General features: G+C 38.1%; 1 protein-coding gene across 2 annotated transcripts in view; it reads right to left on the bottom strand.

Moving 5' to 3' along the window:
* lars2 (leucyl-tRNA synthetase 2, mitochondrial) overlaps positions 1-15,423 on the bottom strand; it is a 125,306-nt gene that overhangs the window by 67,175 nt on the left and 42,708 nt on the right. For both annotated transcript variants that reach the window (XM_081389302.1, XM_081389303.1), the window contains 4 exons: positions 11,712-11,803; positions 11,559-11,619; positions 7,957-8,046; positions 5,814-5,957 (listed from right to left, as the gene is read on the bottom strand). In XM_081389302.1, the coding sequence (XP_081245428.1) occupies positions 5,814-5,957; positions 7,957-8,046; positions 11,559-11,619; positions 11,712-11,803 (387 nt within the window). The remainder of the gene's footprint in view (positions 1-5,813; positions 5,958-7,956; positions 8,047-11,558; positions 11,620-11,711; positions 11,804-15,423) is intronic.

Below are 15,423 nucleotides of genomic sequence, written 5' to 3'. Positions count from 1 at the left end.
TATTGTTCATTAGCAGAACACGAAACTGAATTTCACAGTCTACGTTCACAATATAAACTTATTTATGACCAATTCCTTTTGGCTTCCAACATGATTCTTTAACTGACAGTCATCACGTCGTAGTGGCGTTCATGTACGGGCATCTCGTAAACATGAACATGTGGACTCGAGGGTCTCATAAGCTTTCAGATCCTGAGCACAGACAGGCCTCCTCCGTGAGAGCTTGAGTGCTTCAAATGGTTTAGACTCACAGGACTTTTAACCAGTTATTGTGTGGGTGGATTATTTATTTATTTTTTAATAGAGGAAGTATAATTAAGATCGAGTGCACTCTAGCCAGCTTTCCTAGAGCAGATATTGTACAATAATAAATGGTCGACATGTTCATTTGGATTCGTACTAAAGTAATTTGTTGTAATTGAGATAATATGATTGCCAAATCTGAATGTCTCATTAGAATACACGCTGTTCTGAATTATAATATATATATATATATATATATATATTTATTTTTTTTTTTTTTTTTTTTTTATTATTGGAACAAAGAACACAAAGTTATCATGGATGCTATAATATCAGTACACAAAATATTTCCAACATCTTGATATACATTATCACACTTTCCTCAATGGTTTACATACATAATCCATTTTCCCCAATACTTGTTAAATATTTCAGATTTGAGCCTTAATATAAATGTAAGTCTCTCCATACTGTACATTTCATTTACGATCCCTAGCCATTGATCCTTTGTTGGAGGGTCAACCTGCAACCATTTACGGGTTATTGCTTTCCTACTGCTTGCTAACAATATTTTTAATAAGTATTTATCCTTGTCTAAAAACATTTTCTGGTATTTTACCTTAATATAATGTGGTGAACGAAAAATCAACCTCTACTCCCATTATTTTCCCAATCTCTGCCACTACTTCTTGCCAAAACAATTTTATTTTTGGGCAGGCCCAGAAACTATGGTAATGATTAGCCATCGGGGTCTCACATTGCCTCCAGCTAAAGCCACGGCTCTGTGCGCCTGTGTGGAGTGCTGTTAATTTGGGAGTTATAAAAAAATCGTACCAAATTCTTCCATCCAAATTCCCTCCAGGATCTTGAGTTTGTGGTATTTGCCTGTATCACACATATATCTGCCCAGTCTTCATCTGTTATATTTGTGAGTCAGACTCTTTCTCACATTTTTGTTTAATGTATATTGACGAATGGTCCTTGGATGCTTGCATACTTCCTTACAATCCTGAAACCAGGCTTTTGCTATCTTTTAATGTGTACGCATTGGAAAATATTGTAATTAAATTATAATCTTCTGTCAATGAACTTTTAATTTTTTTGTTATCTATAAAAATCCTGCTTTTCTAGTCCAAATGTATTTGAAAGTGCCTGATAACTCTGTAATTTCCCATTAGAGATGACTGAACAGTGAGATGTGATACCTCTCCAAACCCATTTTTTAAATCTCTCGTCTACCCCAGCCGGCTCAAACCCTGGGTCAAATGTTATCCAACATAAAACTCCAGCTTGTTTCTCTAACTGCAGTTTCTTCAATACTCTAAACCATACCCTCAATGGAAATAAAGTCCAAGTCCTCAATCTGTTATAGCTCCTTTCAGCTAGATTTTTATTTCCAAGTATCGACTGTATAGGTGTGTCTATCTGTGAAACTTCTAGGGTTTTCCATCTTGATTCATAGCTTGGTATACACCAACTTACTAAGGGTTTCAATTGTGCAGCATAATAATAGTCCTGAAGGGATGGTAGAGCTCTCCCTCCCTTTTCTTTTGTCAACTGCAAGGTTTTAAACCTTATTCTAGGTCTTCTACCATTCCAGACAAACCTTGAAATCATACCATCCCATTCATTAAAATGTTTTTGCAATACTCCGGGAGGCAGTGATTGAAAAAGATAAAGCATCCGTGGTAGCATGTTCATTTTAATTATTTCTATTCGATTACTCATATCTAATGGGAGCAGGGTCCATTTAGAGATATCAGATTTTACCTCCTTATTAACAGGACCATAATTACTTTCAAAGAGTTTCGGTATATCTTTTGTTAGAGTTCTCCCCAAATATTTTATTGATCGAGATTTCCAATTGAAGTCATATTGCCTTCTTATAAGCAGATTGGGTCTAAAATTATAAATAAGGGTTTGAGAACCCAGAATATAAATTATATGTTTTTAAAAGGGTCATCGATTTAGGAATACTAGACTTTAGATTTGTGATCTTATGTTCATCTCCTTTAATCAAGATCCCTCTCTTTGCTTGGGCCAAAGGCTCAATGAACAGGGCAAACAGAGCCGGACTTAAGGGTTCTGACGTGTTCCTCTTTCCAAATGGATTGTTTCAGACAAGTGACCATTAATTTTTATCCTAGCTACTGGTGAGGAATATAACGCTTTAATACACTGAATAAAATGATCATTAAACCCGAATCTTGCCAATAATTGATACAAGTAATCCCATGATCCAACAGAGTCGAAAGCTTTCTCAGCATCTAGACTCATCAACATTGCGCTTATATTTTTTGTTACAACATGACTCATTACTTGCAATGCTCTCCTAATATTATCCTGTGTTTGCCTGTTTTGTATGAAGCCAGTTTGATGAAGATCCACCAACTCAGGGATGATAACCTCCAAGATTGAAGCAAATAATTTATAGTCCACATTTAGGACGGATATCGGTCTATATGAACTGCATTCCTTCTTATCTTTCCCTTCCTTTGGAATAATTGAAATTACCGCTTCTCTCCATGACTGTGGGATTACTTGGGGTCTAAATATTTTGTACCATTCAGACGGATAACCATCTGTGCCTGGTGCCTTGTTTGCTTTCAGCTTTGATATGGCTCAATTCTTCAAACTCTTGGAATCATCGCCATTACAGCAACTCACCACAAAGAAAACTCAAAACTGGCTTCAAACCATAGTCATGTTTCATTTGCGAATCATTCTTTTAATTTACAGAAGAAAATTAAATTTAATATAAAATTGTATTTTTATTGAGATTTACAGAACTTTTTTAATTTTCCATCAAAGCTTCTTGAATGGGGCCTAGTATGCCCTTTTATGTTTTTGGGCTCAACTAGAACAGGTTTTCATGCTTGAATGTTCAATAAACACATTATTTTCCCCATATTCTCCATTGTTTAATCTCCTCTCTTCCCAGTCTGAAGGTAGAGTGAAGGTATGCGTTCGCCTTGAGAACTTCATCTTTGTTTCCAAACACAATGACTTCAGTTTTGTCTTTGTTTAACTGAAGAAAGTTTTGACACATCCAACTGTTGACTTCATCAATGCATTGGCACAGCGAGTCAATAGCCGCGTTTCCACTGTCGGGCCAGGGCCGGGCCGTGCTAGTGCGTGCCAGGGCCAGTCGCGTTTCCACTGTCACTTCCGGGGCTTGATCGGGGCCAACGGCCAGGATTTCTGGCCCGTCGAATACCTTGGGCCAAAGCGGGCCAGCTCGGGCTAGAGGAGTGGTTACCAACAGAGGAGGAGTTTACCGCTGGGAGACGGCAGCGCCGGATGATTCTGTCAGCATTAAAGACTTAAAAATAAAATAATTTAAATCGCGTTCATGTTTGAATGCCTTCTGTTTGTGATGCAAAAGACTATGCGCGCTAGCCGTTACCATAGTAAACATAGTAGCAGCTAAACGCTTGAAGATACGCATAGTAAAAAAAACAACATAGCGAACGCTTGAAGAAATCAGTCTTAAAGGCTATCACAGTCATGTTTTTATTTTATCTGTCATAGCCTACGTCTCGTCTCTATAAACCGGACTATCAAAAAATAAAGTAACTTTTTTTTTTCGGGAGCTTCCTCTGTTTCTCTGACTGAAAATATCTGTATGGGAGTCGAGAGAGTGCTAAAGCTCCTCAGGTCGTATGGCATATATTTGTAGAAATTATCATTTTTTCTAAATGTGATGTAAATATGTCCTGTAGCCTAACTAAGTTACCAGATAAAGAAACAGACGCGACGGAAAAAGTAAGTGTGTCCTCTTTCTTTTGTGAAATAGACCTAACGGTAATTTATTTCTGAGTGACTAAATGTGCAATTTTTACATAAATTAATTCATTATGATCAATGTATCACTTTTTATTGTAAACCTGTGGTAAAACATCGATGCTTGGGTTTTAAATATTCAAGTAGCTGCTAAACAAACAAACAAAAAAGCTAGCAAACGGCCGCTTTTATCGTGTTTGTTTTCAACGCTGTTTCCAGTGATTTCTGATTAGTTTTCTGATAAAACTTCCATTTGTTGGTGAAATGATGGGTTAGTGTGACGTTGTCCCAGAGAGGCGTGTTACGGGCGTGTTTTAGTGAAGCGCTGTGGAGCTTCTGGCCCGACAGTGGAAACGCATGCCTGGTGCTATTGGCCCGAGGCCATTAGCCCGGCACGGCCCGTTTAAAGCCCTGGCCCGGCCCTGGCCCGACAGTGGAAACGCGGCTAATGGGGCTGTAATTGTTAGGCGATAGGGCTAAACGTAGAGCTGTGTGTCGTCTGCATAGCTGTGGTAAGCAATTTGGTTCTTTCTCATTATTTGGCTCATTGGGAGCACATACAGGTTGAACAGGAGTGGCGCAAGAATTGAGCCTTGAGGGACTCCGCATGTCATGGATGTCCACTCAGACTTATGATCTCCTACACTCACATAATAACCTCTCCCATCTAAGTATGACCTGAACCATTTTAGGACTATCCCAGAAAGCCCCACCCAGTTTTCCAGCCTGTCAAGAAGTATGTTGTGATTGACAGTGTCAAATGCTGAGGTCGAGTAGTACCAGCACTGATAGTTTGCCTGAATCAGTATTTAAGCGAATATCGTTTATTATCTTTATGAGTGCTGTCTCTGTGCTGTGGTGCGGTCGGAAACCAGACTGAAAATTGTCAAAGTATCCATTCGAGCATAAGAATTTGTTCAGCTGATTGAAGCAACTTTTTCAATGATCTTGCCTATGAAAGGAAGATTTGAGATCGGTCTATAGTTGCTCAATATGGTTTTATCCAGATTATCCGGCTTGACAACTGCAGTTTTCAGGGAGTTTGGAAAACTCCCAGAGCGAAGTGAGGCATTTACCACTTCTAGAAGATCTGCTTCTAAACTGTTTAACACACTTTTGAAAAATGATGTGGGAAGTGTGTCAAGGGCGCAGGTTGATGTTTTAAGGTGCTGTACGGTTTCTTCCAAAATTTTGCCATCAATCTCTTTGAAATCAGACATATTAACTACTTTCTCAGGTGGTCTGATCTGTCTGACCCCAGGGCAACTCAAGGATATGCTGATCACCTTTCTGATATTATTGATTTTCTCAGAGAAGAAAGAAGAAAACTCACTGCACTTGTTGTCTAAGAGCATTTCACTGGGAATCTGGCTTGGGGGGTTTGTCAGTCTCTCTACAGTAGCAAAAAGAGTGCGTGTGCTGTTTAAATTGCTGTTTATAATATTTGAGAAGAAAGTGTGTTGTGATTGGTCGAGCGCTTTGAGTGTGTTTGGGAAATATCCCGCCCCTTACCATAACCACCAGTTTCAACACACTACTAACTAACTCAACCAGGCCCCGCCCCTTTATTCTGCGTATTAATTATTTAAATGAGGAATATTGTGACGTGTTCGTTCAGGAAGAAACTCAAGACTTCAACGGAGGCGTTTCAGGGACTTCAGAAACACTGACACTGTTATAGAGAATAACTTTGTAATGTTGCAGAGCTTTTTCATGCTCAAACAGCAACATTGCACACTAAAGTATAGAGTGTGTTTCTAGGATCAGACCGCTTCAGGCTGTCATACCTTGGCATAGTTTGTGGTTTTGATGAACCACTGCTTTAGAAGCTTCTGTTCCACGGGAGCTCCAGACCTCCACGAGCGACCGCTTTCATCCACCTGTTCATCTGCCAGAACCGTCTGATCCACGGGGTCCCAGTTCACCAGCGCCTGCACACAGGGCCCCAGGAGAATTAAATGTCATTTCGTTAGATGCTGCTAATATTAAACCAAGTGGAATCTGTCAATGATGCAGCAAGATCTTTACTATTCACTAAAATTGACTTTTATTCATCATTTGGGACAATAGGTTTTAATCAGCTGGTGTTAATGTGATTTTTAGCGGATGTATGAAGTCATTTCTCCTCAAATTCACACAGGTATCCTATCGCAGGAACCACAGGGATCAAAGTTCGGGATCAGTAAGATTTTTTTATATTTTTGAAAAAAGTCTGTTCTGCTCACCATGGCTGCATTTATTTGATAAAAAAAACAGCAATACTGTGAAATATTATTACAATTTAAAATAACTGATTTCTATATGAAAATAGTACAATTTTATTTATTCCTGTGATCAAAGCTGGATTTTCAGCATCATTACTTTCCTTCAGAAATCATTCTAATATGCTGATTTGTTGCTCAAGAAACATTGATTATTATCAGTGTTGAAAACAGATGTGCTGCTTCATATTTGCTGGAATCAGCAACATGTCATTTTTCAAAAGTACAGCATTTCTTTGAAATTGAAACCTCTTGTAACACAAATGTCTTTTAACTTAATGCATCCTTGCTGAATAAAAGTGTCAGTTTCTTTACATAAAAAAAGCATAGTGATCCCAAACTCCCACACTTGAACAGAAGTGTATTTTTTATCATTTATCATTATTTTTATATATATATATATATTACTTACATTCAACATTACTTACTGATGATTAACTCCTAAAAAACTTCATAAAAAAAATATCAGCAGCGCATCGCAGACGAGCTCTTACTTGATCTGGATAAACTGAGCATCATTAGAAAGATTAAAGACTCCAGCTTCGATATTTCACCACTGTTTATGATAAAACTCGGGTCCACGACAGTAATTTCTTAATTTATGTCAGGAGTGCAAAATAATCCATCTGTAACTTATGATATTTTGAATAGAATAAAAACAGGCACTCATGTTCAGTCACGTTTTTATGTGTTCATCATAGACTGTAACGGTGTTCACACAGCTGCACTGAACAGCGTCCATTAGGGCCCTTAGTCCAAAAGAGCGCAAAGTTGGAGAAATACTGATTTATTCTCACTTATTTCATCATACCGAATATCATTTCTACTCATTTCCCACTGAATTCTGCGAGCTGAAGAGCTGAAACCTCGACCAGAGCGCTGTCCGCCTGTCCTGTTCCTGGCTTGAGTTATGACCTCAGCGAGCGCTTATTCGGTCTAGAGCTGTCAATCATCTTACGTGACCATAATCAGGATGAAGATGCCCAGTAAACTTCCTCACACCCAAAGAAACATTTCTACACGTGAAACAAGGAGCTAATAAACACACGATTACAATAGTATATGATTTGTGTGTGATTTTCATGCGATTTGGAGTATTTTCAAATCAATAATGGATGTTTTCATTATAAATGCTAAGCAAGTATAACAATTAACTGGTTATAAAATGCTAAATATAACATATTTCAAAACCATTATGACTAAAATCCACATTAGATAACATTCGGAAGTTTTTACAAACACTCAATTGTTGTTTAAAGTTTTGTGTAAAAGCGTAATATTAATCTTGTGTTATGTAGCTTGACGCTAATTGTAGCTTTAATGCACTTGTTGCGCCAAAACTTTTCTATTTCATAATCTAATTGGTTGGGGAAAAAATTTCACAGAAAGGCCCAAGAAAATGCTTTTATGTTTTCTAGAAAGACTTCAGATAATTCAGATGTAGGCTATAGTGGGAAGAAAGTGGTGCTGATGGGCAAGCCATGTAATGTCAGAACAAAGGCTAATAATGGCTGAATAAAACCAAAGAATAATGAAGAGTAGGTCTCATACCCAGCAGAAGTGTGAAAGGTTTATCGAGAGAGAACAACAGAAACATGAATGGTGCAGTTCACCACACCAGACATAGACAAGAGTGTGTTTCTCAGCTGTAGATGAAAAACCAACTCACCTCTTTCTGATAGGCCAGTCCAGCCTCAAACAGCTTGAGGAACAGATATTGGGTCCACTTATAATAATCAGGCAGACAGGTTGTGATCTCCTGTCAAAAGATTAGACAAAACTACATTCAAAGAAAGAAGTCATTTCAATATAAAACCCAAATATATAAAAAAAAAAACATAAAACGGAAGGCAGAGCAAAAAGACAATATACAGAGCAAAACAATATGTTTTCAACAAACATACAAAAAAATAACTACTATTATATTTACTATAAAAAAACTATATTTATATAACTATAAAATGTATTGTTTTGTTTTAGGGTTAGTGATAATTGTAGTGGATCAGTGAAAATACCGAAAAGGCAAATACAAATCTGAATTACTCGTCAGACCGAGCCATAAAGATACAATCCACTACTAGTAAAAAGTCTGGATAAAAACTATGAAAACCTTTGGGATTTAAAGGGTTAAATGCTTGAAATATGTCTTATAGTCAAATACTAATTTATACCAATACATTACAAATAGGCTTTTACAAATACGCTACATGCAAATGTAACGGATGTGGAAGGACACACTCTCAAATGTTCTTTTTAACCCTGTTACACAAATGTGTATTCATGAATCTCTTTTCATTATCTAGAAACTCCAGATTGAGCAGAGCTCACATATAAAAGAGTTTTGGGTTGTTTAACACTTGCCACTACATAACTCCCATACTTCCTAACCTTTTGAGTTATTTCACAAGCGCCTTTCACACATACAGTCTTTACCGGTAAATTACCGTTTATAGATCATGTGTGAACAAGACCTTTTCAAAAATACCAGTAAGTAACAGTTCAGGCAACTTTCTGGTATAAGAACATCTTCTATATAGAAGAGTGTAGTGTCACAAAATACTACAAAACTGGGAAAGCAGTCTGAAACCATAAAGACTCTGCAGTCTAGACTCGTCCCAAATTGAGCATTTGGGCCGGAAGAATAGAGGTCACCAAGAGGTGAAGAAGAACCCAATGTCCACTTTGATGATAATCTCTTTTTCGGTCTGGTCTCTATGGTAATGTGACTAAACCCAAGCAGTCTTGAGCTTTAGACAGCCAGAGTCTGCATCACTTAACAAACTCTAAAAGCATTAAGAAGACATTCTCTAATCCGATTAGATAAAACTGAACTCCGAGTGTCACGTCTGGCACCAGCTCAGATCTGCTCATCAGATCAGCTTCGCTATAGATACAGTCCAGCCCAATCCTGCTGTGAACCGGCAAAAATGCTCTGGGTTTAAACCCTGATGTACAGAAGAGATTTGTTTATGGCTTAAACTATTTATGGCTTTTATTTTATCATTAAATACATTTTTCCGTAAATTAGCACAAAACAATCAATTCTAAAGGCTCTTTTAATAATAAATGATAAACCCGATTGGTCAATACTAGGGATTGAGTCATTGAGTGCTCGGATGTGACAGCGACGATCGATCATGAAAACGACCATCGCCCTGACTTTAAAAAATACAGGGTGGGCCATTTATATGGATACACCGTAATAACATGGGAATGGTTGGTGATATTAAAGTCCTGTTTGTGGCACATTAGTATATGTGAGGGGGCAAACTCCTCAAGATGGGTGGTGACCATGGTGGCCATTTAGAAGTCGGCCATCTTGGATACAACTTTTGTTTTTTCAATAGGAAGAGTGCCATGTGACACATCAAACTTATTGGTAATGTCACAAGAAAAACAATGGTGTGCTTGGTTTCAACGTAACTTTATTCGTTCATGAGTTATTTACAAGTTTCTGACCACTTATAAAATGTGTTCAATGTGCTGCCCATTGTGTTGGATTGTCAATGCAACCCTGTTCTCCCACTCTTCACACACTGAATGGCCCCCAAGGTCTCCCGATCTGACCCCCTTAGACTTTTATCTTTGGGGTCATCTGAAGGCAATTGTCTATGGTGTGAAGATACGAGATGTGCAGCACCTGAAACTACGGATACTGGATGCCTGTGCTGGCATTTCTCCTGCGGTGTTGCTATCAGTGTGTGAAGAGTGGGAGAACAGGGTTGCATTGACAATCCAACACAATGGGCAGCACATTGAACACATTTTATAAGTGGTCAGAAACTTGTCAATAACTCATGAACGAATAAAGTTACGTTGAAACCAAGCACACCATTGTTTTTCTTGTGACATTACCAATAAGTTTGATGTGTCACATGGCCCTCTTCCTATTGAAAAAACAAAAGTTGTATCCAAGATGGCCGACTTCTAAATGGCCACCATGGTCACCACCCATCTTGAGGAGTTTGCCCCCTCACATATACTAATGTGCCACAAACAGGACTTTAATATCACCAACCATTCCCATGTTATTACGGTGTATACATATAAATGGCCCACCCTGTATATTTGTCAATTTTTCTGATTGATTATTGGGGCATTATGGGTGGTACCTGAGGTCTTGATTGGTTAGCGTTAGACAGCACACCTTCCAGAACGGTGAAATAAAGTGAAACTGGATTTGAAAGGCAGTGATACCTGGAAACACTGATCATGAAATGCAGTTTGCACAAGATGTGTAGCGCCAATCTATCACATACATATATAATGAGAACACGATTGTAATAGATTAGAATGTTGTAAATTCTCTGTGCTTTAGTTTTTCAGCACGTTCACGTGTTACACATCAGACTAGCATGGTCAAGTTCATGTGCGCATTCACGTACTTTTCAGCAGATGTAAGTTGTAAGATTACTTTTAAGTTGTCTTTATCTGATTAATCTCATATAGGACGTGTTTGGTTGAGAATATTAACCAGCTAGCAAAGCGCTTCAGTTTACCGACCGTCCATTCACTCTTCAGTTTCAGCTCAAATGCAATGCCTGACATTACAGACTATGGGTTATTTGAGACGGTCACGTTCTGTTTAAATTGGCTATTTCTTTTTCAAAGTCATTGCTCATATTAATAATGCAGCAGTGTTATTTTGTTATCATATTATTTAATTAAAGTTGTTTCTCGTTGTGGCTTCGAAAACGTGCCACTTTGGTCAAAAACGATAAAAACTGTGCGATAAACAGTGCCAATCTGCCATATACATCGCATTATAATAAGAACAAGATTGTACTAGAAATGTTGTAAATTCTTTGTGCTTTTTCTATAGAGTTGGCGAATGAAAAAAGTTGCCAGCCATTTTTGATCATTTTACAAAATGTTCTTGGCCCCTAGAACACTTTAACTATAAAAACTGTTTTCTTTTTTTTTTAATCAACACTTAAATTTGGGTAATTTTCATTTAAAAAAAGCAACATTTTGAGCAAAAGGCTGAGAAAAACACATTTTTTGTCTCAGACTACATCCAGATCGGATTCAGACTGATGATGATGTCGTCACTATTGTAAGAAATTAATAAATACAGCTGTGATGCACATGGTGACTAACAATGCCCTTTAGTGTTCAAAATACAGCATGGCCTGTGTAACGCAGTGTGGGAATGTGTGTCTGAGGAAAAACTCCTGATGTGAACTGATGCAATGAAGTAAGCCAGCGAAGTTAACACAGGTCAGTTCCCACATCTGTTGAGTGTGTGTTCATCCACCTCCGCTCACTCACCCGCTCCCAATTAAAGCAGAGCCCCAGGCTGTCCAGCTGCTTCCGCATGGACTCCATGTTACTGGAAGACACACAATAAGAGCTGGTGAGGAACCCGTGTGACGGATCGTTACGTGTGTTGGGGCTGTGACTAATCGAGTGGAGAAACGGCACCTTTTGGTCCACGCCTCTGGGTCCAGGTCTCGCTCGATGGCAGCGTTCTCAGCCGGCAGCCCGAACGCGTCCCAGCCCATGGGGTTCAACACCTGCAAGTCAAGCAACATCGAGCTGTTAGTAATGTCAAACCCCTCCGGTCTGCTTTCGCTATCAGCTGCAATCGACAACAGATTCTGAGCTCTAAAGAGCACCATGTCTGACGTAATGCTAACAATAATAATAAGAGTAGTAATAATTACAATAATAATACACAAAAAATGTAAGCCTGAATTTAAGATTTATGTATTTGAATTGCATATAAACTTGCTATCCATTCAGTTTACACAGTTTTAACCCCAAACTAATAAACTTAATGTGATGCATATTTGTCAGTCATACATAAATGAAACCGGTAAGATTTCTGCACTCAAAAAATATCATAGCATTGCTTATTATAAACTATTTTGCATCGTTTGATTTTACTTTTTGATTTTCAAAATACACTTATTTGAATTTATTCAGTTTACAAGTATAAAAATATGGCTAGTGTTACGGGTTCAGGGGTTTTCTGTTTCTTTGTCTGGTTTTATGGACTTTTGTTTTGAAGTGTATTTTCTGTTGTTTCAGCGTTTCCTGTTTAGTTCCTGTTTGCCTTTGTCCACTTAGGGTGTGTCTCTCAATCAGCTCTCAGTACTCAAGACACCGATCAGGGATTCGGCCATTATTAGGGCTGTCTCAATTGTAAAATCCTTCAAGTGCACATGCTCCCTAAAAAATCCCACAATGCACTGCAAAAACAGGGAGCATCAATGCTCACTATCCACCCTTACCGGAAATTACACCACATTTCTGAAGCCCGAAACAAAATGCACGAGTCAATTCAATAAAGACAAAGCTTTTTTTTTATTACATGTCAGCATAAACACATCGCCATAGATCCAACAAACATTCGCAAACAGCAAAAACACTCTCAACCTGTAATTAGAAGCATTATTTTATTTTTATTGTCTTTAGAAATAACAAAATAACATCCATTCAAACAAACCAACAGACAGGGAAGGGGGAGCAACAGACATATTATCAATAATTTTAACAATATGAAAGGAGAAAAAAAAAAAAAAAAAAAAACCTTTATATAGTCATTCCTTTAATAGTCCAATTTGTTGGAAGAAAAACATTGTCATGCATCAATGGTATAGGTTTCGCCTTGTTAATTCGTGCTGTTATACATTTCACAAGTCACTATTTTATGGAGGCTATGAATCCAATATGTTTTTGCAGGTGTAAACCCAGCAAACAACATTCTCTTTTGCAATGAACTTATACAGGAGTCAGAACCATCATTGAGAAGACATAAACCTGGATTAGACATGTAATCAAGGGGTAGTAAGGAGGACAAAACCAAGTTTACATTAGCCCATAGGCTGACAACAATTGGACACTCCCAAAACATATGAAGAAACGTACCTGATGATACAGTGTTACAGATCTGGCAGTTATAAGCTGATTGCGGTTTCATTTTGAACCTCTTATAAGGAGTTATGTGTGCTCTATGGATGACTTGACAGAAGACGATGAGCCAAATTTTTAGAAGTTAAGATTAGATTAGACCACACCCTCTCCCAGTCGACAGATAAGTTAAAATCGGATAATTCACGATTCCAAATAGATTTAATAGAAAGTCCCTGGTTATCATTTAAGTTGCTGCATGTGTTTATGCCCAGTGAAGACCAAGGCTGGACAAATGGCCGATTTCCACAAAAGAAAACATATTTAAAAGATCCTCCCATCAGACGTTTTCCAGATCCTAATAGAATTGGCCACAACCGGGCCGAATTTATACTCATTTTTATTTCCTGTAACAGCAAATAGAATATATTGGAGCATATGTGGTTTAACCTTGTCAGCTTCAATTTCTCTCCATGAAACTTTGGATTGAGGATCAACCCAAATATGAAGAGCCTTAAGCTGGAACGACCAAAATAAATTAAAAATTTGGCACAGCCAATCCTCCTGAAAGCATAGGATGCTGCAATGTGGCAAGTTTTATTCTGGGTCGTTTACCATTCCAATTAAAATGGGAAAGTATGGAATTGATCTCCTTAAAGTAACCTGGAGGGGGGGGAAGTGGCAGCATAGAAAAAAGAAAAAAATTAAGCCGAGGTAACACATTAATTTTGACTGTGCAGATTCGGCCTTGAAGAGAGACTTTAAGATTATTCCATCTTTGAGTATCACTCTTGATCTTGCCTAAAATGTTATTAAAATTGTCCCAGGCAATCTTATAAATAGATGAAAGAATCTTCCCTAACAGGAATGAATGAGGGGATAGGATAATTAACCTTAACATTGTTAATTGGCATTAAAGCAGATCTGGTCCAGTTTATCTTGTATCCCAATAAGCTACTCAAGCGATCGAATTCCTTAATTATACCGGTTATTGACATATCAAAGTGATCTAAATATAAAATAATGTCATCAGCATACAGGGAAATAATATGATTATGGTCATGAATCTTAATCGGTGTTACTTCAGATTTCCTAATGGCTTGTGCTATTGGTTCAAGGGATAAACAAAGCAATAAGTGGGAGAGTGGACGTCCCTGCCTCGTTCCTCGCTGCAGAGGAGATAATATTACCAGTTAAGACTGATGCCTCAGGTGAGTGGTGAAGTTCACCAAAACCAAAACATTGCAGAACTGCCCACATATAGTTCCACTCTAGCCTGTCAAAGGCTTTTTCTGCGTCAAGTGAAAAAAACGCACAAGGGCTCGGATGAGTGTCTGCAAAATCAAGAACATGAAAAAGTCGATGCGTGACACCCCTTAATAAAACCGGTTTGGTCCTCCTTAATTAAGCTATGAATACTTTCTCCATGCGAGAGGCAAGAACTTTAGCATAAACTTTTCAATCGCATGGGATGAGTGATACTGCTCTGTAGTTGGAGCAATCTAGCGGATCTTTCTCCTTTTTAAGAAGCAATGATATCAAAGATGTTTTTTGATCTCTATGAAATGCCCCATGCTCAATTGCAAAATTAAACGAATCAAGCATGAGAGTCCCTACCAAATCCCATATTTCCAAATACAATTCAGGAGGGATTTGGTGACTTGCCCTTTTGAAGACTTTTTAGTGATTCATGGAGCTCCTCCAAATTTAACGGGGCCTCCAAAGAGTATTTCTCCATCCGTGGCAGTGCTAAATTTACCTAGATACTCTTTGCAGATTAACTCATCAAAATCGGTTTCGGCTTTGTATAAATTTGTGTAAAAATCTTAAAATATGTCATTAATTATCACAGGATTCGTGGTGACCTGGGGCCTCATTTATAACCGTTGCATACGCATAAAACAGGCCCTGAAAGAGGCGTACGCCACTTCCGACGCATAAGTTGTGATATATAAAAACAAACTTGACGGGAAAATGTGCGCACCTGCACGCAAACTCTGACCCATGCGTACGAACGTTTTGGAGACGGAGCAGTTTGGCGACACCGATGGTGAGCTGGAGTTAAGTGTCTTTTTGGTCACTTTTAGACAGAAAATCTAAAGAAAATTAAACATACATATATGGAAAGATAATACAAATATAATTTCACTCACCAAGCCTGTCACTTGAAGCAAATATCCATCCCTTCTTAAATGTCCGCACCAGCGAGCGCGTTGGCCATTTAGTGAAACTGACGCAAATAACAGTTGAAATAAATAAAATTATTATTTAAACTATGTTT

This window comes from Scardinius erythrophthalmus (genome assembly GCF_964197995.2).
Source record: "Scardinius erythrophthalmus genome assembly, chromosome: 16".
Taxonomy (NCBI): Eukaryota; Metazoa; Chordata; class Actinopteri; order Cypriniformes; family Leuciscidae; genus Scardinius; species Scardinius erythrophthalmus.
Note: the sequence above shows the minus strand (reverse complement) of the source record. Positions and strands in the feature narration are given on the sequence as shown.